We start from the raw sequence: 27565 nt of genomic DNA, 5'->3' as shown, positions 1-27565 counted from the left end.
TTCTTTGTTGATAGTTGTTCAGCAGTTTGTTGTGATTATAGTATTTTCATGAGAGGAGGTGAGCTCAAGGCCTTCTACTCCACCATCTTTTCCAGAATCAAGGGGCTGCTTTTAGTTTGGATGCTTGCTGTCTCTTTCCTCAGCATGGGCTGGCTGTTATCCCCTTGATATGGGGTGTGCAGGTGCAGCAGCCCTTGTGCACTCCCCGGACAGTGTGGGCAGCACTTGGCAACTTCTTGTGGATCTCGTAGTGGTGGCCCGTGCCTGCCTATGGAGCCCATGATTGCAGTGGTGACTTGAGCCCACACCCAGAGCTTCTGTAGGCAGTGTCCCGTTGCCTGGGAGCACTTACAGGGAAAGAAGCTCTTATGGTGGTCCTGTCCCTCTCCTCATGTGCCCCTAATAGTGGCACCTTACTTTTCTGGCAGGCACCAGCTTCTCCTGAGTACACCCTCAGTTGCCACAAGCTAGCCTCTGCAGACTGTCTCTGAACAACCAACCCTGGTCCCTTCCCTGGGTCTGACCTCTGAGGCCTGAGCTTCAGCACCCAGTCCCCACCCGCATCAACAGAGGAGCATCTCAGGCTGGAGAACGCAAGGTGGTGGTGCCGACCTTCTGTGCAGGTTACTCTCCATTTTGCCTTCTGCAAACCGGTTGCTGTGCTCTCCTCCTAGGCTCTGAAGCTCCGCCTCCATCCAGGCTGATCCCCCACCAGTGAAGGGACTCCCAGGGTGCGGGAACCTTTTCTCCTTCACAGCTCCCTCCCTGTGGTGCAGGCCCGTCCCCATTCCTTTCTATTTCCTTTTGTCCTACCCAGTTACTTGGAGGTTTTCTTGTCCTTTCAGAAGTTTGAGGTCTTCTGCTGGCGTTCATTAGATATTCTATGTGAATCGTTCCACTTGCAGATGTGTTTTGAATGTTTTTGTGGGAGTAGGTGAGCTCCCTGTCCTATTCCTCCACCATCTTGATTCCCCAGCCTGTAACTGTGTTTTGAGACAGGACTTTAAAGAGGTAATCAAGTTCATAAAGGTGGGGCCCTAATCCAAAAGGACTGGTGTCCTTACAAGAGGAAGAGGAGACATCAGGGATGGGCATGTACACAGAAAAGGCCATGTGAGGGTATGGAGAGAAGGCAGTCATCTGCAATCCAAAGAGAGAGGCTGCAAGAGAAACCAAACCTTCCAGATACCTTCATTTTGGACTGTCAGCCTACAGAACTGTAAGAAAATAAATTTCTGTTGTTTAAGCCACTCAATCTGTGGTATTCAATATTTTGTCACGACAGCCCTAGCAGACAAAGAGAATAAGCTTATGAAAAGATGGTAAATACCATTAGATCTCAGGAAAATGGAAATTAAAACAACGATGATAAACTACTACACACTTAATAGAATGACAACGTTAAAAAGACTGAGAATCTGGCAAGGATGTGGTGCACTTGGAACTCTCAGACAATAGTGGTAGGAATGTAGAAGCATTATAAGCACTTTATAAGAAATTGCTGAACTATTTTTTAAAGTTAAACACACACTTACCATACAACCCAGGAATTCAGTTCCTAGGCATTTACCCAAGAGCAATGAAAACAAGTATCCACAAAAAGACTTGTACGTAAGTGGTCACAGAATTTTATTCATAATATCCCAAAACTGGAAACAACCCAATTATCCATCAACTAGTGAATGGTTAGACAACTTGTGGTATTCCACAGAATAGAATATCACTCAGCAATAAAAAAGAACAATCTTAATACCTGAAATATCGGCAATTTTTAAAAACAGAAGAAGCTTGACACAAAGGAATATATATTGAATGATTCTACCTATAGGAAATACTAGAAAAGGCAAATCTGATCTACAGGAACAGAAAGCAGACTTATCCTTCCTTGGAGCTGGGGTTAGTTGGTGGGAAGCAGGGGCTGAATGCAAGGGAGCACAAGGGAACTATCTGGAGTGAAGGAAATGTTCTCTACCTTGACTGTAATGCCGGTTTCACAGGTACATAAGCTTGTCAAACCTCATCAAACTTAAAATGGGTGTGTTTTATTGTTATGTAAATTATTGCTCAATGAAGTTGATTTTAAAACATCAGACAGACAGGCCCTCTGCAGCATTTAAACTACAGAAGAGAGGATAGAATGCCTTTAGTTAGCAAAACGAGACCAGAGCAGACATTCAGAGAGAAGTACTGAGAGAGAGCAGCCAGCCACTAAGTGGCTTCAGATTTTCTGGCACTGCAGTGCTGTACCACACAGAGAATAACAATAAATCTTTTTTTTTTTTAAGATGGTGCCCTGAGAGAACCTTTGTTTCTTCAAACTAAAGGAAACTAACAAACCAACTGACTACTCAAAGTTTCTGAATTTCTATTTTGGTTTCTTCAACAGTATCTGGCACATAATAAACGTGTTGAATGCATGAATGATGCACTGATGACAGTGTTATCAATCATACACTTTGCTGATTGGAATTAATTTTTTACATTAAAAAAGCAGTTCCATGGTTTAAAAAAACTGTTTAAAAATAAATTTATTTTTAATTCTCAAACAATGAAGGCAAATGTCCTTTTGCAAGATATGTGGTAATACACTGTAAAAAAACAAATCTAAAAAATGAATTCGCATGGCAACACAAATGTCAGAGTACCAGATGAGATAAGCCATTTATTTGAAAAGGATTTAACGATTTATAGCACAATATAAGAAATTAGCTTTGCTAATGGATACATAAATTCTTTTTGTCTGATTTTTTGATAGAACACGGTGAAAATGACTTAGAGAAAATAATGCCACAGATATATCTAAAATGTGAATGAAGCTGGAAGCAGCAGAGGACCACACACCATGAAATGTAAACAGAGGAGAAAAAAGCTAGATGCCAGACAGGAAGAGAAGAACCAGAAGAGCAGTCTTTACAAATAGAGGTAAGTATAACCAAGACTGAAATAAGAAATCTGATAGTTCTTAAGGCACAAAACAACAAAAAAAAAACAAGAGTGATCAATTATTCCTTAGTATGCACAGGAATTCTGCAGAATAAGTAAATTTTTCAAGGTTCATTTTTAAACTCTTCTCAACCTTATGGAATCTTGCTTTCGATAATTAGTGATTTATGTCAGGGCAAGCCACTTCCCTTCAAAAGAAAGAAATAATTTTTCTCAAATAATTGGATTAGATCTACTGCCACTAATTAAAACAGAGAATATATCATCTCTGCATTCTTAGACAAACAACAACTATGTTTGATTAGCATGGTAAAATGAGCTTAATGGAGTCAGAAGATAAGAGAAGCTTTTAGAGGAGAGAGCATACTATTCAGTACATGCAAAACTTTTATTTTCTAGCTATATATTTCAAAAAAGTATCACTCAAAGCTTGGTTGTAGTTACACAGGCTTATTTTGATTTTGGCATTTATTCACAAAGAATTCTTTCTTGTATTATGGGATGTAGCAAACTTAAAAAAAAATAATGTACTTCTGAAGTAAAGAACAAATATATTTATGGTTATAGCATACACACGCCTAGCCAATTTCCTTCTTATAATACTTGGATGAAGAAAGCTATGTCATCTTCAATTTACTGGAATTATTTACTAGGTACTATTATTAATACCACTAGGCATTGCATTCAATAATAGTTAGGACCCAAAAGTTAGAAATAATTTAAAATTTTTGTCTTACAACTTAAACATTTGACTGAATTCATAAAATTGGATATTAATAATAAAAGCAGTACCATTCTAAATGTGTAAAAAAAATCACAACAGAAAACAAAGTGACAAGATATTTTTTACATTTCTAATTTGAGATCTAATACAAGACTGTATTAAAACTGAAAGGAAAATGATACGTTTATTCATTCACTCATTTATTCCAAAAACAAATGCTTACTATATTACAAAGCATTATGTTAGTTAGATCTTGTAATGGATAGAAAATAACTTAAAAAAAACAAAAAAATCAAAAAGCTCCTATCCTTAAGAGTCTTAAAATTACAAGGGGGGCTTCCCTGGTGGTGCAGTGGTTGAGAATCCACCTGCCAATGCAGGGGACATGGGTTTGAGCCCTGGTCCGGGAAGATCCCATATGCCACGGAGCGACTAAGCCCGTGGGCCACAACCACTGAGCCTGCGCTCTAGATTCCGTGAGCCGCAACTACTGAAGCCCGCACGCCTAGAGCCTGTGCTCCACAACAAGAGAAGCCACTGCAATGAGAAGCCTGTGCACCACAACAAAGAGTAGCCCCTGTGAGCCACAACTAAAGAAAAGCCTGCACGCAGCAACGAAGACCCAACGCAGCCAAAAATAAATTTATTAAAAAAAGAAAAAACTTACTTACAAGGGAAGTAAAGACATGTGCATAATACAACTAGCAACAAAGTATATCATATACTGCATTGTATTTTGTATAAAGTGATATAAATTAAACAAGGACTCAGAAGAAAAGAATTTCCAGCATGTGATCAGCAAATGATTCATGTAGGAAATACTTTGAGTTGGATAATGAAAGGTAGGGTGAAAAATGTGATGAGATCCCATACTGAAGAGATACCATATTAAAAAAAAGGAAATGAGACACAGAAGTGTTCTCAAAACTTCTCATGAACATATATTCCTAGGGGCAGGGGAGCACAGTCCAAAGCCCAAGATTTCTTTGAAATCTACTGTGTATTTTAAAAATAATATAAAGTTTATGTTCTACTCTATTAAATATCTATGCTTGCTTTAACATAAAACATTTTTCCTTTCAAAATTTTCCAGCAACACTAATACTCCAAGAAGATGGGCCATGCTTATCCTGAGTGTGCTCCCCAAAGATGCCAGTCAGAAGCTGACAGTATGGAATGAAGGCCAGCACAGTTGGAAGGAGATGTGGCTCGGAGAGCAGAGAGTAGAAGGTATTTAACCAGCCAGGCTAGAACAGTTCAAATGTTATTCAGAGGACAGTGGGGAATCATGAAAGATATATTTTGAACTGAGGGATGACACTTGACTTTTTGGCAAGATTAGTCTGGCAAGGACACAGAGGATGAAGTCATATTTTGGGGCATTTTTAAGCATCAGGTACTGATCTAGCTGCAGGATAACTGAACAAGAGGCAGAAATCCCTGCCCTTATGGGGCTTACATTTCAGTATGGGGAAATAAACAATAAATAAGTTGAAAAATGTGATGAGACCTGACAGGAAGAGATCACAAACAGGAGAGTAGTGACTGTAAAGGAAAGGCGAGGATGATTAGAAACAAAAGAATTCTGATTATGCCTAGGTGATTGAGATGATAGTAGTACTAATATCAGAAATCAAGGAGTCAGAATGATGGTTCTATGAGAGGAGAATGGATAAAAATGGGTTGTTTTATATTTGCAGGTCCAGAGGTCCCTACCAACCTAACAGATGAAAATCCAAGGCTCTGGGAGGTCAGGTCTGGAGATACAAACTTCATGACTACCTGCAGTCAGATACGAGTGGAAGCCACATGAGGGAGAAGGGAGAGAAGCAGAGAGCAAAGGGCAAAAGATCTGATAAATGTCCCTGAGGGGAGAAAAAAAAAAATCGGGTTAGAGAAGAAAGAATCTAAGAGAAAATGAGAAAACATAGGTAATGACAAGGAGTAACAGGAAGAAGACTTTGCAAAGGAGACATCAGTATGTGTGCACACTTTTTTCTCCTTACCTGTTCATTCTTTTTCTGAACCCATTCCTTGTGCTTTTCTTCAGCAATTATCTTTCTCTTTTCACGTTCTTCCACTTCTTTCTTTTTCTCTAGCTGTTCATTTAATTCCTGTGGATTTTATTCAAGCAAAAGGCAACATTTAATAGAAGTACTCAACCTCACATATTTTTTTTAATGTCTGAGGTTAACCAAATTAAACAAGAATATAGTTTCCTTTATAGAAAATATACCATTAGTGACAATAACTAACTTAAGCAACTAGTCTATGATGAAAGGAAGGCATTGGTAAAAAGTGTAAGTCATTTTCTAGAAATGCAAATAATTGCTTGGCAGCAAAACACTAGTTTCTTAGACTAAACTTCAGCTAAATTACCCTCATTGAAATCAACTTTCCCACACATAAATTTTGGCATCACTGTACACTACTGGCAGAAGCTCAAGAAAATTGCAACTTTTTTACAGTTATAAAAAGCTTCTAGATTCTTGATGAAGATAAAGGGTAGGAATTAAATAATCCCTAAATTAAACTTTTAATTCAGAGTTACAGCAAAGAAGAAATGTAGGGAAAAAAAGGATCCAGATTTTTCTTTGCTGATTTTATAGCTGCTGGAGTGTAAAACAAAACCACATTCATATCCTAGATTATTTAACTGCCTTGCTGTCACTCGAATCTACACGTTTGGGCATTTCCTCAGGAGAAAGAATGTGGAAAGTATGGCCAAATAAAACTACAAGCTGAATGCCACCACTCTGTCACTCATCAGTTACATTACTGCATTAGTTGAGAATGCTGTTCAAACTAGACTCCTAGGACTCTACTACCATAATTACTGGTTATTCTTCTCTCTCCTTAGATACCAGAAATTGGATACTTTTATATGTCTTCCACTGGACCTCATCCCCATGCCTCCCTTTCCCAAGGACCTACCTACCTCAGCATGGGTGGCAGTGAGAAAGACAATTTTTCAACTCTCAGACAATTCCAGTGTGTTAAATGAAATGAAGATAAAACTTGACACCAAGAACATATCTTGTATACTTGAGAACAACTGGTCTAAGGATACCTGTCTTCCATGATCTCTCATCCTAGAATTCTGCTGCATCGGAAATAGCTTCCCTCACTCATTCAGAGTCTTCCAACTTTTAAACACTATACTCCCCCCATCCCCCCAAAGTAAAATATCCATTTTGGTTTTAAAAGGACTCTTCATTACCTCTGCAGCTGCTATCCCTTGATTACTCACTTAATACTTTTTTTTTTTTTAATGGAGCACTTACTATAAAGATAGCAAGAACTGAGATGCAGGGATGAAATTCCAGAAGTCTCTGATGTAATCTAATTCCGTATACACAAAATAATGAAGTGCTGCATTGTGAGATACTGTGTAGAATAAGAGCTCAGAAAAGGGAAGGGAAGATGAGAGGAGAAAGAGTATGGTTCAGGGTAGTAAAAAACGAGCACCATGAGAGGAACAGTGAGGAGATGGCTTGACTAGAACAGGGAGGGGAGGTGACTAGAAAGTCAGACTGTGGTACTAACTAGATGGAAAAAAGTCTTTTGAGACAGGCAGAGTAAATTAAACACTATGAAGCAGGAATACATGGCAAAAGATTTAAAACTCTTAATGATGAAAACTGCATTTGAAGGGATCAGAACTATCATGAGGGAGACTGACTAGGAGGTTGCCACTGTACGAGTTGGAAGGGGACAAAAGTCTGGACTACTGTCACGAAACAAGGGGGAATATGTGCATGTGCATGACAGACTAGATATAGACTTGACAACCACATTTTCCAAAATAGTCCTAAATTTGATCGTCAAGAAAGTTATTTAAATATACAACTAAAGATAGGACTGGTTACATTTATGTACCCTTTAAAATTCTTCATATAATTAAACTCAAAAGTCAGAAAAAAAATCAGACATTGTATTCCTATTTTATGGTTCACAAATTTTAGTTAATGCTGACATAAGAGTTAAAGATGAAGGAAGGGTCAAAAGTACCTAGAAAATGCTACCACTGACCCAAACAGTGCTTTAATCTCAGGATGTCTGTTCAAGTGATTTGCAACCTCAGAATATACATCACATTCTGAGAAACAACCCTCCCTTCCAAGGCTGGCTCCCCTCAGAATTTCCCACCTTAAATGCCTCCATCTTTTTGCCACTAAGGCCAGCCTCTTCCAGACACAGCTGGAGTCTTCTCTCACAAGGCCCCTATGTCATCTTCTGGTACACCACTGAATTTCAACAGAATTATATATCTTCCCACAGCGTAAACACTTGATTATAGAAAACCAAAATCCAAAGAGGATCCTAAACATGCATTTTTAATTTCAATAGCTTTTGCTGACTTTCAAAGAAAGTTTTACCACTAAAGGTAACAATTAGAAAAACTCAATATCTGAGTTCCACCAACTCTATATCCTGCCCTATTCCTTCATTAAGGGCTGATGAATGAATCAAAGGCCAAAGCATGATGGTGGAAAAAAAAAAAGCACCTGAATTATTCGCAAATTAGATAATTTTTATAATTTAAAATAGACGATACTAAAATGTTAAAGCAAATGTTAAAAATTAAAATTAGCCAAAGGCCATAGCGAATTTAAGGTAGTCTGCTAAAGAATTTTTTTAAATAATAAAAATTTAAGTAAAATTTACATGCCCTACAAAACCAATATGGTAGCTTTTCACAATACTAATGTTCAATATTTACCACATTTTATCACCTCAACATAGTTACAAATTAAAAAAAAAATTGTAAGCCTAATTTTGATGAGTTAAAATAATTTTTAACTCAATCTTACAGGAATATCTGAAACAAATCTAAATGTTGCTGAAATCAAATTTATGATGGGGGATGATCTTTTTAATGACCCAATTACCTTTAAATTTTCCTTCAAGATTTCAAGGAAGAATATAAGAAAGCCAGGGTAAATTTAAAATTAAATACTAAGTCTGACCCCTTTATTTCTAAAATGCATCTTGGTATTGTAGAAAAAAACACTTATTAAATTGGAAGTCAAAAAAACTAGGATCCAGTCCCAGCTTTGCCACTAACTGAAAAAACCTTGGCAAAGCTACTCTCTGGCTCTCACGTTTTAATAGGGATCTGAGATGAACTGTTCCTTGTGGTTAAAAATCTGTGCTTTTAATGATATGATTTATAAATAAGTTAGAGAATACAGTAAATAAGGACAGAAAATAAGGAAAACATGACTTAGAAAATAAAACAAACGGAAAGGCATGAAAAAAATGTGAATACCGCAAGAGCTCAAAATAAGTTTATACCAAAGTAAGTAGTTTACCCATATGTTATGATATCCCTGGCATAACTGATATGGTTAAGACTCATGCTAAAATATTTTAACTGCTTCAGAGTTGAGTAATGACATAGATATAAGAAATGTCCAACTCCTAAATATGTGAAAAGGTTTAAATCATTCAATTATACGCTGCTACCTGCTTAATCATTGAGGTAGGAACTTTATATTCATTATTTTAATCTGTTCTCAAAATAAATCTTTAGTAGTTACTATCATCTCCTTTAACACGTAACAACAACTAACTTTTACTAAGTGCTTCCTATATATTAGGCCACATCCTGCTGTTCACTTAGTCCCCAAAACACTATGAGGTGAATGTTATTCTCCGCTTTCACTGATAATCCAGGCAGAGAGGTTAAAGATCCAAGGTCTCAGTTTTGAATCCAGGATGTACGACTCAAGAATTTATGCTTTTAACCTCTCTACTATTGCCTCTAACATGTGGCTTATAGATGAAGAGACTGAGGCTCAGAGAAGTTAAGTAACTTTTCCAAGATCACAGATTTAGAACAGCAAGACTAGAATTTGAGCCTAGTTCCATGTTACTCCAAAGCCCAGGGTTCCTTATAATTTAGTGTAATTTAATTAATTTTATGGTAATGATGACTCTAAAAATGACTTGAAGTGACCCTCCTTTTCTTAGTGTAACAAGTGACTTCTAGTGAGGCTAGAGATGAAGCTAAGTACCATAAAGTGAGCTCCACAATACCACTGATTCACTAGATCAGTGTTTTCCAAACTGTGAGTCTAAAACCAATGTCTGGGTTATGACTAGCCTTTAAAAAAAGAAAGAAAAGAAAAAATAGAATAGAATAGAATATTACCAGGTTCTGCACAAAATTAAGATATTTCTGATACATATGTAAGCAGGCATTACATATATGTATGCATTTGTGTGTGACATGAAGCAAAGTAGATTTCTCACTGTGAACAAATATTTTGAAGTTACTAAATAATGGAATTAGTAATGTTAAAACTTGAGGTTGAAGTAAGAGAAGTAAGAGTCTGGGGTCTCAACAACACACTAATTCTGAAAATGTGAAGACTATGACCAAAGAGAGTGGCCAAGACAATGGAGGAGAGAGACCCTGAGCTCACCTCCTCTCACAAGCACAATAAAAAAATCACAACTATCTACAGAATAACAATCAATGAAAAAGACTGGAACCTACCAGAAAAGATCTTCTACCACTAAAGACATAAAGAAGGAACCACAATGACAGGTAGGAGGGACAGACTCACATTACCCCCAAGGGTGGGCAACCCACAAAGTAGAGAATAAATACACTGCAAAGGCTCTCCCACAGGAATGAGAGTTCTGAGCCCCAGGTAAGGCTCCCCAGCCCTGGGGTCCAGCACTGGGAATACGAGTCCCCAGAGCATTTGGCTTTGAAGGTCAGCGGGTCTTAACTGCAGGAGCCCCACAGAATTAGGGGAAAAGAGATTTCAAACTTAAAGGGTGCATACAAAATATTATGCATACTGGGACCCAGGGCAAAAGCAGTAATTTGATAGGAGCCTGGGTCAGACCTACCTACTGGTCTTGGAGAGTCTCCTAGGGATGCATGAGGTGGCTGCGACTCACCCTGGGGACATGGACACTGGTGACAGACACATTTGAGGGCATTCAGCTGTGTGAGCTGATGGAGGCTGCCATCTTGGCTCACTATCACCGAGACCTGGACCCACCCAAAACCCTGTAGGGTGCCAGTGCTGGGATGCCTCCAGCCAAACTAACTGAACAGAGACACAGACTCACCTACCGACAGACAGGCTGCCTAAAGACTTCCTGAACAAACAGCCACCTCCAGACAAGGCCCTAAACACAGCTTTCCCCATCAGAGGGCCAAGACCCAGCTCTACCCACGAGTGGGCAGGCACAGGCCCTTCCCACCAGGAAGCCTGCACAAGCCTCTGGACCACCTCATCCACCAGGGGGCAGACCAGAAGCAAGAAAAATACAATACCACAGGTCGCACACAGAGTCCAGCAACAGCAGGCCAGACAGACCCTACCCTGGGACCGCCTGGGCCCTGGCCCTGCCCACTAGCAGGCTAACGTAACCTTTGGGACACCCTGGACCCCATACCCAACTGTGTCGGGAACCAGCCCCCCAACACCAGATTTAAAACAAGCTCTGGTATCCCTGGGCCCTGAAGCCAGGCTCCAGGACCCAGCTCTGTCTGCCAGTAGTCCTGCACTAACCCCAGGATCTGGCTTCACCTGCCAGTAGGGGGGCAACACTCCAAAGTCTTCAGGATCCTGACTCCAGCCACCAGTGAGCCAGCTCTACCCCCAGGACCCCCTAAGGTTCTGCAAAAGCTGCCTCACGACCAGGCCCCACTGAACAACAGCCAGCAGTATCCACACAACGCAGTGCCTGGCAACCAAATAGACTGGTGGCCAACCAAGCCTACTAGACCATCCACACAGTCAGCCTGCCATAACAGAAGGACCCGTGCAGGCATATAGCTTGGGTGACGAGACAGGAGTGCACTGCTGGAACACATAGGACATCTCCTATAGAAGACTACTTCTGCAAGGTCGAGAAAGGTAACTACCCTGCCACATACATAAAAATACAAATACCAACACAGACAGTAAATGAATATGTTCCAGATGAAGGAACAAGATAAAACCCCAAAAGAACTAAGTGAAGTGGAGATAGGCAATCTACCCAAGAAAGAGTTAAGAGTAATGATCATAAAGATGAGGAAAGAACTTGAGAGGAGAATGGATGCCAGAGCGAGAACTTAGAAGTTTTTAACAAAGAGTTAGAAAATATAAAGAACAGCCAAACAGAGATGAATACGATAACTGAAATGAAAAATACCCTAGAAGGAATCAACAGTAGACTAAATGAGGCAGAAGAACAGATCAGTGAGCTGGAAGACAGAGTAGTAGAAATCACTGCCACTGAAGAAAAAACAGAATGAAAAGAAATGAGGACAGTATAAGAGACATCTGGGACAACATCAAGCATATAAATACTTGCATTGTAGGGGTGACAGAAGGATAAGAGAGAGAGAAAGGGCCAGAGAAAATATTTAAAGACATAATAGCTGAAAACTTCCCTAACCTGGGAAAGGAAAATGTTACCCAAGGCCAGGAAGCACAGTGTCCCATACAGGATGAACCTAAAGAGGAACATACCAAGACACACTGTAACCAAAATGACAAAAATTAAAGATAAAGAGAGAATATTAAAAGCAGCAAGGGAAAAGCAACAAATAACACCAAGGGAACTCCCTTAAGGCTATCCACTGAGTTTTCAGCAGAAATTCTGCAGGCCAGAAGGGAGTGGCATGATATGTTTAAAGTTATGAAAGGGAAAAACCTACAACCAAGAATGCTCTACCCAGCAAGGCTCTCATTCAGATTAAATGGAGAAATCAGAAACTTTTCAGACAAGCAAAAGCTAAAAGAATTCAGCACCACCAAACCAGTGTTACAACAAATGTAAAAGAAACTTCTCTGGGCGAAAAAAAAAGGCCACAACTAGAAAGAAGAAAATTACAAAATGAAAAAGCTCCCTGGTAAAGGCAAACATACAGTAAAGATAGGAAAATATCCACACACAAACATGATCTTAAAACCAGCAATCGTGAGAAGAAATTACAAATGCAAGATATTGGAAATGCATTTGAAATTAAGAGACCAGCAACTTAAACCTTGTGTATACATACAGAATGCTATATCAAAGCCTCATGGGAAGCACTAACAAAAAATCTACAATAGATACACACGCAAAATAGAAAAAGTAACCAAACACACCTGAAAAGATAGTCATCAAATCAGGAGAAGAGAACAAAAGAGAAAGGGAAGAAAAAAACCTACAAAAACAAATCCTAAACAATTAACAAGATGACAAGAAGAATATACATATCGACAATTACATTAAATGTAGATGAACTAAATGCTCCAACCAAAAGATACAGACTGGCTGAACGCATACAAAAACAACACCCATATATGTGCTGTCTACAAGAGACCCACTTCAGATCTAGGGACACATACTAAAAGTGAGGGGATCGAAAAAGGTATTCCATGCAAACGGAAATCAAAAGAAAGCTGTAGTAGCAAAACTCATATCAGACAAAATAGACTTTAAGATAAAGACTGTTACAAGAGACAAGGACACTACATAATGATCAAGGGATCAATCCACGAAGAAGATATAACAATGGTAAATATATATGCACCCAACACAGGAGCACCACAATATATAAGGCAACAGGCATAAAAGGAGAAATCAACAGTAACACAATAGTGGGGGACTTCAAAATCCCACTTACATCACTGAACAGATCATCCAGACAGAAAATCAGTAAGGAAACACAGGCCTTAAATGACACTTTAGACCAGAGAGACTTAATTGATATTTATAGAACATTCCATCGAGAGCAGCAGTCTACATATTCTTCTCAAGTGCACATGGAACATTCTCCAGGACAGATCACATGCTGGGCCACAAAGCAAACCTTGGTAAATTTAAGAAAGCTGAAAACATACCAATCATCTTTTCTGACCACAATGCTATGAGATGAGAAATCAACTGCAAGAAAAAAAGTGTAAAAAACACAAACATGTCGAGGCTAAGCAATATGTTACTAAACATAGATCACTGAAAAAATTAAAGAGGAAATAAAAAAAAAACTTAGAGACAAATGAAAACGAAAACATAATGATCCAAACGCTTTGAGATGTAACAAACGCAGTTCTAAGAGGAAAGTTTAGGTCAATACGAATTTACATCAGGAAACAAGAAAATCTCAAATAAACAACCTAACCTTACACCTAAAGCAACTAGAGAAAGAACAAACAAAACCCAAAGTTAGTAGAAGGAAAGAAATCATAAAGACCAGAGTAGAGATAAATGAAATAGACACAAAGAAAATAGAAAAGATCAATGAAAGTAAAAACTGGTTCTTTGAAAAGATAAACAAAATTGATAAACCATTAGCCAGACTCATCAAGAAAAATAGGGAGGGGCTGAAATTAATAAAATTAGAAATGAAAATGAGAAGTTACAACTGACACTACAGAAATACAAAGGACCATAAGAGACTACTATAAGCAACTATATGTCAATAAATGGACAACCTAGAAGAAATGGACAAACTCTTAGAAAGGTACAATTTTCCAGGACTGAACCAGAAGAAATAGAAAATACGAACACACCAATCACAAGTACTGAAACTGAAACTGTGATTTAAAAATTCCCGAATCTTGAGAGATCAGGAAAATGGCAGAAGAGTACAACGCGGAGATCACCTTCCTCCCCACAGATACACCAGAAATACATCTACACATGCAACAACTCCTACAGAACACCTACTGAACGCTGGCAGAAGACCTCAGACCTCCCAAAAGGCAAGAAACTCCGCACATACCTGGGTAGGGCAAAAGAAAAAAGAATAAACACAGACAAAAGAATAGGGATGGGACCTGTACCAGTGGGAGGGAGCTGTGAAGGAGGAAAAGTTTCCACACACTAGGAAGCCCCTTCACGGGCGTAGACTGCGGGTGGCGGAGGGGGAGGCTTCGGAGCCGCGGAGGAGAGCACAGCAACAGGGGTGCGGGGGGCAAAGCGGAGAGATTCCCACACAGAGGATCATTGCCGAACGGCTCTCACCAGCCCGAGAGGCTTGTCTGCTCACCCGCCAGGGCAGGCGGGGCTGGGAGCTGAGGCTCGGGCTTCGGAGGTCGGATCCCAGGGAGAGGACTGGGGTTGGCGGCGTGAACACAGCCTGCAGGGGGTCAGTGCACCATGGCTAGCCGGGAGGGAGTCCGGGGAAAAGTCTGGACTTGCCGAAGAGGCAAGAGACTTTTTCTTCCCTCTGTTTCCTGGTGCACGAGAAGAGGGGATTAAGAGCGCTGCTTAAAGGAGCTCCAGAGATGGGCGCGAGCCACGGCTAACAGCGTGGACAACAGAGAATGGCATGAGACGCTAAGGCTGCTGCTGCTGCCACCAGGAAGCCTGTGTGTGAGCACAGGTCACTATCCACACCTCCCCTCCAGGGAGCCTGTGCAGCCCGCCACTGCCAGGGTCCCGGGATCCAGGGACAACTTCCCCGGGAAAATGCATGGCGTGCCTCAGGCTGGTGCAACGTCCTGCCGGCCTGTGCCGCCGCAGGCTCACACTGCATCCGCATCCCTCCCTACCCCCGGCCTGAGTGAGCCAGAGTCCCCGAAGCAGCTGCTCCTTTAACCCCGTCCTGTCTGAGTGAAGAACAAATGCCCTCCCGCGACCTACACACAGAGGTGGGGCCAAATCCAAAGCTGAGCCCCAGGAGCTATGAGAACAAAGAAGAGAAAGGGAAATCTCTCCCAGCAGCCTCAGAAGCACCGGATTAAAGCTCCACAATCAACTTGATATACCCTGCATCTTGGAATACATGAATAGACAACGAATCATCCCAAATTGAGGAGGTGAACTTTGAGAGCAAGATTTACTATTTTTTCCCCTTTTCCTCTTTTTGTGTGTATGTGTATGATTCTATGTGAGAGTTTGTCTATATAGCTTTGCTGTCACCATTTGTCCTAGGGTTCTATCCATCCATTTTTCTTTCTCTTAAAAAAATTTTTTTTCTTAATAATATTTATTTTAATAACTTTATTTTATCTTACTTTATTTTATTTTATCCTCTCTCCTCTTTCTTTCTTTCTTTTTTTTCTTTCTTCCCTCCTTCCCTCCCTCCCTTCTTCCTTCCTCCCTTCCTCCCTTCCTTCCTTTCTTTCTACTTTTTCTCCCTTTTATTCTGAGCCGAGTGGATGAAAGGCTCTTGGTGCTGCAGCCAGGAGTCAGTGCTGTGCCTCTGAGGTGGGAGAGCCAACTTCAGGACACTGGTCCACAAGACAACTCCCAGCTCCACATAATATCAAACGGCGAAAATCTCCCAGAGATCTCCATCTCAACACCAGCATCCAGCTTCACTCAACGACCAGCAAGCTACAGTGCTGTACACCCTATGCCAAACTAGCAAGACAGGAACACAACCCCACCCATTAGCAGAGAGGCTGTCTAAAATCATAATAAGTCCACAGACACCCCGAAACACACCACCAGACGTGTACCTGCCCACCAGAAAGACAAGATCCAGCCTCATCCACCAGAACACAGGCACTAGTCCCCTCCACCAGGAAGCCTACATAACCCACTGAACCAACTTTAGCCACTGGGGACAGACATCAAAAACAACGGGAAGTATGAAACTGCAACCTGCAAAAAGGAGACCCCAAACACAGTAAGATAAGCAAAATGAGAAGACAGAAAAACACACAGCAGATGAAGGAGCAAGATTAAAACCCATCAGACCTAACAAATGAAGAGGAAATAGGCAGTATACCTGAAAAAGAATTCAGAATAATGATAGTAAAGATGATCCAAAATCTCGGAAATAGAATAGACAAAATGCAAGAAACAGTTAACAAGGACCTAGAAGAACTAAAGATGAAACAAGCAATGATGAACAACACAATAAATGAAATTAAAAATACTCTAGATGGGATCAATAGTGGAATAACTGAGGTAGAAGAACGGATAAATGACTTGGAAGAAAAAATAGTGGAAATAACTACTACAGAGCAGAATAAAGAAAAAAGAATGAAAAGAACTGAGGACAGTCTCAGAGACCGCTGGGACAACACTAAACGCACCAACATTCGAATTATTGGGGTTCCAGAAGAAGAAGAGAAAAAGAAAGGGACTGAGAAAATATTTGAAGAGATTATAGTTGAGAACTTCCCTAATATGGGAAAGGAAATAGTTAATCAGGTCCAGGAAGCACAGAGAGTCCCATACAGGATAAATCCAAGGAGAAACACACCAAGACACATACTAATCAAACTGTCAAAAATTAAATACAAAGAAAACATATTAAAAGCAGCAAGGGAAAAACAACAAATAACACACAAGGGAATCCCCATAAGGTTAATAGCTGATCTTTCAGCAGAAACTCTGCAAGCCAGAAGGGACTGGCAGGACATATTTAAAGTGACGAAGGAGAAAAATCTACAACGAAGATTACTCTACCCAGCGGGGATCTCATTCAGATTTGATGGAGAAATTAAAACCTTTACAGACAAGCAAAAGCTGAGAGAGTTCAGCACCACCAAACCAGCTTTACAACAAATGCTAAAGGATCTTCTCTAGGCAAGAAACACAAGAGAAGGAAAAGACCTACAATAACAAACCCAAAACAATTAAGAAAATGGGAATAGGAACACACATATTGATAATTACCTTAAATGTAAATGGATTAAATGCTCCCAACAAAAGACACAGACTGGCTGAATGGATACAAAATCAAGACCCATATACATGCTGTCTACAAGAGACCCACTTCAGACCTCGAGACACATACAGACTGAAAGTGAGGGGATGGAAAAAGATATTCCATGCAAATGGAAACCAAAAGAAAGCTGGAGTAGCAATTCTCATATCAGACAAAATAGACTTTAAAATAAAGACTATTAGAAGAGACAAAGAAGGACACTACATAATGATCAAGGGATCGATGCAAGAAGAAGATATAACAATTGTAAATATTTATGCACCCAACACAGGAGCACCTCAATACATAAGGCAAATACTAACAGCCATAAAAGGGGAAATCGACAGTAACACATTCATTCACTTTCACCCCGGACAGATCATCCAAAATGAAAATAAATAAGGAAACACAAGCTTTAAATGATACATTAAACAAGATGGACTTGATATTTATAGGACATTCCATCCAAAAACAACAGAATACACATTTTTCTCAAGTGCTCATGGAACATTCTCCAGGATAGATCATCTCTTGGGTCACAAATTAAGCCTTGGTAAACTTAAGAAAACTGAAATTGTATCAAGTATCTTTTCTGACCACAATGCTATGAGACTCGATATCAATTACAGGAGAAGATCTGTAAAAAATACAAACACATGGAGGCTAAACAATACACTACTTAATAACGAAGTGATCACTGAAGAAATCAAAGAGGAAATCAAAAAATACCTAGAAACAAATGACAATGGAGACACGACGACTCAAAATCTATGGGATGCAGCAAAAGCAGTTCTAAGAGGGAAGTTTATAGCAATACAAGCCTACCTTAAGAAACAGGAAACATCTCGAATAAACAACCTAACCTTGCACCTAAAGCAATTAGAGAAAGAAGAACAAAAAAACCCCAAAGTTAGCAGAAGGAAAGAAATCATAAAAATCAGATCAGAAATAAATGAAAAAGAAATGAAGGAAACGATAGCAAAGATCAATAAAACTAAAAGCTGGTTCTTTGAAAGGATAAACAAAATTGGTAAACCATTAGCCAGACTCATCAAGAAAAAAAGGGAGAAGACTCAAATCAATAGAATTAGAAATGAAAAAGGAGAAGTAACAACTGACACTGCAGAAATACAAAAGATCATGAGAGATTACTACAAGCAACTCTATGCCAATAAAATGGACAACCTGGAAGAAATGGACAAATTCTTAGAAAGGCACAACCTGCCAAGACTGAATCAGGAAGAAATAGAAAATATGAACAGACCAATCACAAGCACTGAAATTGAAACTGTGATTAAAAATCTTCCAACAAGCAAAAGCCCAGGACCAGATGGCTTCACAGGCGAATTCTATCAAACATTTAGAGAAGAGCTATCACCTATCCTTCTCAGACTCTTCCAAAATATAGCAGAGGGAGGAACACTCCCCAACTCATTCTACGAGGCCACCATCACCCTGATACCAAAACCAGACAAGGATGTCACAAAGGAAGAAAACTATAGGCCCATACCACTGATGAACATAGATGCAAAAATCCTCAACAAAATACTAGCAAACAGAATCCAACAGCACATAAAAAGGATCATACACCATGATAAAGTGGGGTTTATTCCAGGAATGCAAGGATTCTTCAATATACGCAAATCAATCAACGTGATACACCATATTAACAAACTGAAGGAGAAAAACCATGTGATCATCTCCATAGATGCAGAAAAGCTTTCGACAATATTCAACACCCATTTATGATAAAAACCCTGCAGAAAGCAGGCATAGAGGGAACTTTCCTCAGCATAATAAAGGCCATATATGACAAACCCACAGCCAACATCGTCCTCAATGGTGAAAAACTGAAAGCATTTCCACTAAGATCGGGAACAAGACAAGGTTGCCCACTCTCACCACTCTTATTCAACATAGTTTTGGAAGTTTTAGTCACAGCAATCAGAGAAGAAAAGGAATCCAAATCTGAAAAGAAGAAGTAAAGCTGTCACTGTTTGCAGATGACATGATACTATACATACAGAATCCTAAACATGCCACCAGAAAACTACTAGAGCTAATCAATGAATTTGGTAAAGTAGCAGGATACAAAATTAATGCACAGAAATCTCTGGCATTCCTATACAATAATGATGAAAAACCTGAAAGTGAAATCAAGAAAACACTCCCATTTACCATTGCAACAAAAAGAATAAAATATCTAGGAATAAACCTACCTAAGGAGACAAAAGACCTGTATGCAGAAAATTATAAGACACTGATGAAAGAAATTAAAGATGATACAAATAGATGGAGAGATATACCATGTTCTTGGATTGGAAGAATCAACATTGTGAAAATGACTCTACTACCCAAAGCAATCTACAGATTCAATGCAATCTCTATCAAATTACCACTGGCATTTTTCACAGAACTAGAACAAAAAATTTCACAATTTGTATGGAAATACAAAAGACCCCGAATAGCCAAAGCAATCTTGAGAATGAAAAACGGAGCTGGAGGAATCAGGCTCCTGGACTTCAGACTATACTACAAAGCCACAGTAATCAAGACAGTATGGTACTGGCACAAAAACAGAAATATAGATTAATGTAACAGGATAGAAAGCCCAGAGATAAACCCACTCACATATGGTCACCTTATCTTTGATAAAGGAGGCAGGAATGTACAGTGGAGAAAGGACAGCCTCTTCAATAAGTGGTGCTGGGAAAACTGGACAGGTACATGTAAAAGTATGAGATTAGATCACTCCCTAATACCATACACAAAAACAAGCTCAAAATGGATTAAAGACTTAAATGTAAGGCCAGACACTATCAAACTCTTAGAGGAAAACATAGGCAGAACACTCTATGACATAAATCACAGCAAGATCTTTTTTGACCCACCTCACAGAGAAATGGAAATAAAAACAAAAATAAACAAATGGGACCTAATGAAACTTCAAAGCTTTTGCACAGCAAAGGAAACCATAAACAAGTCCAACAGACAACCCTCAGAATGGGAGAAAATATTTGCAAATGAAGCAACTGACAAAGGATTAATCTTCAAAATTTATAAGCAGCTCATGCAGCTCAATAACAAAAAAACAAACAACCCAATCCAAAAATGGGCAGAAGACCTAAATAGACATTTCTCCAAAGAAGATATACAGACTGCCAACAAACACATGAAAGAATGCTCAACATCATTAATCATTAGAGAATGCAAATCAAAACTACAATGAGGTATCATCTCACACTGGTCAGAATGACCATCATCAAAAAATCTAGAAAGAATAAATGCTGGAGAGGGTGGGGAGAAAAGGGAACACTCTTGCACTGCTGGTGGGAATGTGAATTGGTACAGCCACTATGGAGAACAGTATGGAAGTTCCTTAAAAAACTACAAATAGAACTACTGTATGACCCAGCAATCCCACTACTGGGCATATACCCTGAGAAAACCATAATTCAAAAAGAGTCATATACCAAAATGTTCATTGCAGCTCTATTTACAATAGCTAGGAGATGGAAAGAACCTAAGTGTCCATCATCGGATGAATGGATAAAGAAGATGTGGCACATATATACAACAGAATATTACTCAGCCATAAAAAGAAAAGAAATTGAGCTATTTGTAATGAGGTGGATGGACCCAGAGTCTGTCATATAGAGTGAAGTAAGTCAGAAAGAGAAAGACAAATACCGTATGCTAACATATATATACGGAATTTAAGAAAAAAAATGTCATGAAGAACCTAGGGCTAAGACAGGAATAAAGACACAGACCTACTAGAGAATGGACTTGAGGATATGGGGAGGGGGAACGGTAAGCTGTGACAAAGCGAAGAGAGTAGCATGGACATATATACACTACCAAACGTAAAATAGATAGCTAGTGGGAAGCAGCTGCATAGCACAGGGAGATCAGCTCGGTGCTTTGTGACCACCTAGAGGGGTGGGATAGGGAGGGTGGGAGGGAGGGATATGCAAGAAGGAAGAGATATGGGAACATATGTATATGTATACCTGATTCACTTTGTTATAAAGCAGAAACTAGCACACCATTGTAAAGCAATTATACTCTAAAAAAGATGTAAAAAAAAAAAACTCTTCAGAAAGTGGGCTTAGAGGGAACCTACCTCAAGAAACTAAAGGCCATATATGATAAACCCACAGGTAACATCATACTCAATGGTGAAAAGCTGAAAGCATTTCTTCTAGGATTTAGGAACAAGACAAGGATGTCCACGTTGCCACTTTTATTCAGCATAGTTCTGGAAGTCCCAGCCACAGCAATCAGAGAAGAAAAAGAAATAAGAGGAATCCAAATTGGAAAAGAAGAAGTAATCCTGTTACTGTTTGCAGATGACATAATACTACACATAGAAAATCCTAATGATGCTACCAGAAAACTACTAGAGCTCATCAATGAATTCAGTAAATTACAGGATACAAAATTAATACACAGAAATCTGCTGCATGTCTATACACTAACAATGAAAGAGCAGAAAGAGAAATTAAGGAAACAATTCCATTTACCATCACATCAAAAAGAATAAAATACCTAGGAATAAACCTACCTAAGGAGCCAAAAGACCTGTACTCAGAAAACTATAAGACCCTGATGAAAGAAACCAAACATGAAACACACATGTGGAAAGATATACCATGTTCCTGGGTTGGAAGAATCAATATTGTCTAAATGACTACACTATCGAAGGCAATCTACAGATTCAATGTAATCCCTACCAAATTACCAATGGTATTTTTCATAGAACTAGAACAAAAGAATCTTAAAATTTGTAAGGAAATATAAAAGACCCCAAAAAGCCAAAAGACCCCAATAGCAGTCCTGAGAAAGAAAAACAGTGCAAGAGGAAATCTGGCTCCCTGACTTCAGGCTATACTAGAAAGCTACAGTAATCAAAACAGTATAGTATTGGTGCAAAAAACCAGAAATATAGTTCAATGGAACAGGATAGAAAGCCCAGAAATAAACCCACGCACCTATGGTCAATTAAGCTTTGACAAAACAAGCAAGAATATACAATGGAGAAAAGACAGTCTCTTCAATAAGTGGTGCCGGGAAAACTGGATAGCTACATGTAAATGAATAATATTAGACCATTCTCTAACACCATACACAAAAATAAACTCAAAAAGGATTAAAACCCGAAATGTAAAGCCAGATACTATAAAACTCTTAGAGGAAAACATAGGCAGAACACTCTTTGACATAAACTGCAGCAATACTTTTTTAGATCTGTCTTTTATAGTAATGGAAATAAAAGCAAAAACAAATAAATGGGATCTAATTAAACTTAAAAGCTTATATACACAGCAAAGGAAACCATAAACAAAATGAAAAGACAACCTACGGAATGGGAGAAAATATTTGCAAATGATACAACGAACAAGGGATTAATTTCCAAAATATACAAAAAGCTCATACAGCTTATTATCAAAAAAAAGAAACAACAGACTCAAAAAGTAGGCAGAAAACGTAAATAGACATTTCTCCAAAGACATACAGATGACCCACAGGCACACGAAAAGATGCTCAACATAGCTAGTTACAGAGAAATGCAAATCAAAACTACAATAAAGTATCATCTCATGCTGGTCAGAATGGCCATCATCAAAAAATCTACAAATAATAAATGCTGGAGAGGGTGAGGAGGAAAGGGAACCCTCCTACACTGTTGGTAGGAATGTAAATTGGTATACCCATTAGGGAGAACAGTATGGAGGTTCCTTAAAAAATTAAAAATTGAGTTACCGTATGATCCAACAATTCCACTCCTGGGTATATATTCAGAACAGATGAAAACTCTAATTTGAAAAGATACATGCATCCCAATGTTCACAGCACCACTATTTCAAATAGCCAAGACATGGAAGCAACCATGAACAACCATGCTCAACATGCTCAACAGATGAATGGATAAAAAAGATGTGGGATATATATATATGTACATACATACACACACACACACACGTGTATACACACATACACACACACAATGGAATATTACTCAGCCATAAAAATGAATGAAATAATGCCATTTGTAGCAACATGGATGGACCTAGAAATTATCACACTAAGTGAAGTCAGACTGAGAAAGACAAATATCATATGATATCACTTATATGTGGAATCTAAAAAAATGATACAAATGAATGTATTTACAAAGCAGAAACAGACTCACAGACATAGAAAACAAACTTATAGTTACCAAAGGGGAAAGATGGGGGAGGGAAAAATTAGGAGTTGGGGATTAACAGATACACACTACTGTATATAAAATACATAAGCAACAAGGATTTACTCTATAGCACAGGTAACTATATTCAATATCTTGTAATAACCTATAATGGAAAAGAATCTGAAAATGTGTATATGTATGTGTGCATATGTATATATAAAACTGAATCAGCTTGCTATACATCTGAAACTAATACAACATTGTAAATCAACCACAATTCAATAAAAGGGAAAGAAAAAGACTGTGACTAGCAATGATATCAATAACAATACCAATAAAAACACCAGCCATCTTTATAATTTGTCTCATTTAATCCTCTAAAACAGGGGTCCCCCAACCCCCAGGCTGTGGACTAGTACTGGTCTGCAGCCTGCTAGGAACTGGGCCGCACAGCAGGAGGTGAGTGGTGGGCAAGTGAGCAAAGCTTCATCCGCCGCTCCCCATCGCTCGCATTACCACCTGAACCATCCCCCCCCCCCAAATCCGTGGAAAAACTGTCTTCCATGAAACTGGTCCCTGGTGCCAAAAAGGCTGGGGACCGCTGCTCTAAAAAACCCTGTGACCAGATAGCATTATTTTATCCTTACTGTAGAGATGAGGAAATGGAAGTGTAAAAGTTTAAATAAGCCTGCCTGACATCAAACCATAAGGTCCTTCTCAAGTCCTGTGCCCTTCTAAGCAGAAACAAATACTACTGTGTACTTTTCCAGGAATAAATTTGTACTTAGAATACAAAGTATACTGCAATAGGGAAATTGCAGAATGTACTGGCTTCTACAATCATTTGAATCATGCCAAGACTGCCTACCTGGCTAGAAGGCCATCACAGAAAGAACAACTAGTTTCAAAACTGAAATGGAAAATTTACTCCAAGAAGATCATGGAGGGCGAAGTTTCAATTCCAAGGATTTTACAGTAACAGGGAGAGTAATAAATTAGAATAAACTTAAATATGCAACAATAGTGAACTGGTTAACTATATTCTATTATATATTCAATACATTCTAAATATATTTTAATAATCTTAGCCATTTTTAAATGATGCTATAAAAATATTTAATGATACAGAAATATTAATAATGCAATAAGCAGAAAAAAGCAGGTTACAAAAGAGTGATCCTATTTATTAAAAACAAGACATATTCCTCCCCACTCAAATCTACCTGGTTTCTGTGTCTGGATAGAGAGAATTCAGTTGGTCTAGATACTGGAGGATGCCAAACTATCCAAATCTATTTGGCTGCTAGGTTCTAAACAGCAAATGATAAGAGTTCAAAGAATGACGGATTCATGTGAAAATGTATCTCAAACTATTTTTTGAGTTTGGACAGAGTTCAGAGAGAATTACGAATACAAAAATGTCCACAAGTGAGGCAGGGAGGCAAAGAGAAACTGAAAAAACCTGAAAGCCCAGAAGATTCCCATCTCCCAGCACAAACTCACTCTGGGGCACATGCTCTGAGTGATATGGGGATAGATTTCCAGCCTCTACTTCAATTTTTATTTCTCTTAAAAATTTTACCAAGTATATGCAGCTGACTTTAGTTAAATGTACATATGGTGACACTATATGAATATACATTTGCACATGTTTTTTTAAAATTTACATAGAAGAAAATGTGGAAGGCTATATGCCATAATATTAACAATAGTTATGGGGAATTCCCTGGTGGCACAGTGGTTGGGAGTCTGCCTGCCAATGCAGGGGACACAGGTTCGAGCCCTGGTCCGGAAAGATCCCACATGCCGTGGAGCAACTAAGCCCGTGTGCCGCAACTACTGAGCCTGCGCTCTAGAGCCTGCGTGCCACAACTACTGAAGCCCGCGCGCCTAGAACCCATGCTCCATCTGCAACAAGAGAAGCCACTGCAATGAGAAGCCCGCGCACCACAACAAAGAGTAGCCCCCGCTTACCACGACTAGAAAAAGCCCAAGTGCAGCAACCAAGACTCATTGCAGCCAAAAATAAATAAATAAATAAATTTTTTAAAAAACCACAAAAACAAACAATAGTTATCTCCAGGGGACAAGATTAGAGATTTTCATTTTCCTAATTATGCTTAGCTGTATCTTCCAGATGTTCTTATAATGAACATGTATTATTTCTCCAGTAAGTTATTAATATCAATATAGCAAACTGATACAAGAAAATGCAAAAAGTCTGTTGTGAGGGATAATAACAATAACATTTTAATTTTGACAGCAGCTCTACTTTGTGAGCTCATGGACTAAATAGAAAGAATACTGTCTAGTTTTACCTCTAGAGCCTTCCGTTGCAGACGGTCACGTTCTACTTTTTCTTTGCCAACAAACCACACTTCCCACGGTGTCAGGCTGCTTTCTGGTAACTGCACCTGTTTCTGTTCTTCTTGGTTATCTTCGGATCCAACCACACTATTGCAAAAGAGAGGATACTACAGCACTTGTACTCAAAACTCTTTGGCTTAGCAGTCAAAGTCACTTAGCTGTACAATGGAAGCAGAATTCCACAACATATTTATAATACTGTGATTTTTATATATAAATATGCTGAATTAATCATATATAAATATACACTTGAAAAACCATGATCAGAAAGTCCAATGTTTGAATTAGTTTACCCTTCAGACTGCCTTTGAATTCTCTCATGTTCTAAAATCATACCCAGTCCATTTGCCTCAATTACAACAATTTTTTTTATTCTTAAAAATCTTATATCTGGACTACTAATTACAACACATGTTTCTAGCAAGATCCTGGAGCAGACTTTTCCCTTTTCCGCCTTTAAATACTTCACAAAGGGAAGAATACATACCTACACAGCAAGGATGGTAAAGCTAATGTGGTAACAATTAAGGTTTTGGTGTGAAGGGCAGACAGAGTTCTTTACACTCTCAACTTTTCTGTAAGTTTGAAATTGTTTTGAAATAAAAAGGTATCAAAAATATATGGTCCTTGTATTCTTTCATGTTTTGGTGGACTCCCTTTTGCCAGTTCTCAGATAGGGTGTCCACAGCTCCCCAGAGTTGGGTTACCTCCTACCATAGTCTCCACCACGAACCTCTGTCAGTCTGTCTCTTCTGGGTATGTGGAAAAGTAAGCACTCACTCAAGCTCAAAAGAAGAGGGGAGGAGAAGTACTGTGAGAACATACATACATAAAGAACACAGGGCCTTGCCCAGATACACAAGCCCCATAAAGCAGGAACAGCTGAACCATGAGCACGCATGGAAAGAAAGCTTGTTCAGGACCCGAGGCAGCTCAAAACACTACATTATTATAGACTCAGCCCCTCTTTGTCTGTAACATTCCTGCTTCAGGCAACCAACTGCCTCATCCACTGCTATGCTCAGCTTTTTCTGCCTTGTAGCTTCCATTTACTTGTTTTTTTCTGCTGTTTCTTCATTCATCCATGTCATTATGGAATTTGTATTCTAGTGGGAAAGGGACACTGTTGATGTGTCATTTATTTCCTATATCTTTCCTTGTCAGTCTTGCAGAGCACCACCTTACCCTCCCGGAGCTTCCACTGTCACTAGGTGCTGATGAGGCCTGGATCGGGCATTCCAGGCTAAACCTTGCCCTTCAGCTCCAAACTTTCATTTTCAACCATCCAATAGACAGCTCCACTTAAATACCAAACTCAACCAGTCTAAAACAAGTCGAATCATCTACCACCCACTCACTACCCTCCCCAACAAGAAGAATCTTACTCCTCCTCTTATAATCCTACCTCGGGGAAGAGTACCAACACCCACCCAGTTAGCCAAGCCAGAAGCCAGATCTTTGACTCCTGCTTCCTGTCCACATTTGGTACCTCTAGGTCCCACACCCATATAATCACCCCATCCTGTCTATTTTACTTCTTTCAGTTTTCTCAAGCCATTCTTCTCTTCTACAACCTCACAACTGCTGTCTGGTCATAACCGGCCTTTCTCCCTCCATTTCAAACTATTCTCCACCGTTGCCAGATTCATCCTTCAAATGCATCCTTCCGACATGTCACTCCCCATCTCAAAATTCTTCAGTGCTCCTCTGCCCATAGGATGAAATCCAC

The 27565-nt window shown here is 39.2% G+C and overlaps 1 protein-coding gene and 1 long non-coding RNA gene across 2 annotated transcripts in view; one reads left to right on the top strand and one right to left on the bottom strand.

Annotated features, from left to right (window-relative positions):
• CCDC34 (coiled-coil domain containing 34) overlaps positions 1–27565 on the bottom strand; it is a 48274-nt gene that overhangs the window by 17147 nt on the left and 3562 nt on the right. The window contains exons 2-3 of the mRNA XM_060157744.1: positions 25788–25923; positions 5674–5781 (exon numbers count right to left, since the gene is read on the bottom strand). Coding sequence (XP_060013727.1) covers positions 5674–5781; positions 25788–25923 — 244 coding nt within the window. The remainder of the gene's footprint in view (positions 1–5673; positions 5782–25787; positions 25924–27565) is intronic.
• LOC132525207 (uncharacterized) lies at positions 2760–5683 on the top strand. The gene is made up of 3 exons (XR_009542200.1): positions 2760–2922; positions 4761–4897; positions 5368–5683. It is a non-coding gene; the product is annotated as an uncharacterized LOC132525207 (long non-coding RNA).

Source organism: Lagenorhynchus albirostris, chromosome 9 (assembly GCF_949774975.1).
Source record: "Lagenorhynchus albirostris chromosome 9, mLagAlb1.1, whole genome shotgun sequence".
Classification (NCBI taxonomy): domain Eukaryota; kingdom Metazoa; phylum Chordata; class Mammalia; order Artiodactyla; family Delphinidae; genus Lagenorhynchus; species Lagenorhynchus albirostris.
Note: the sequence above shows the minus strand (reverse complement) of the source record. Positions and strands in the feature narration are given on the sequence as shown.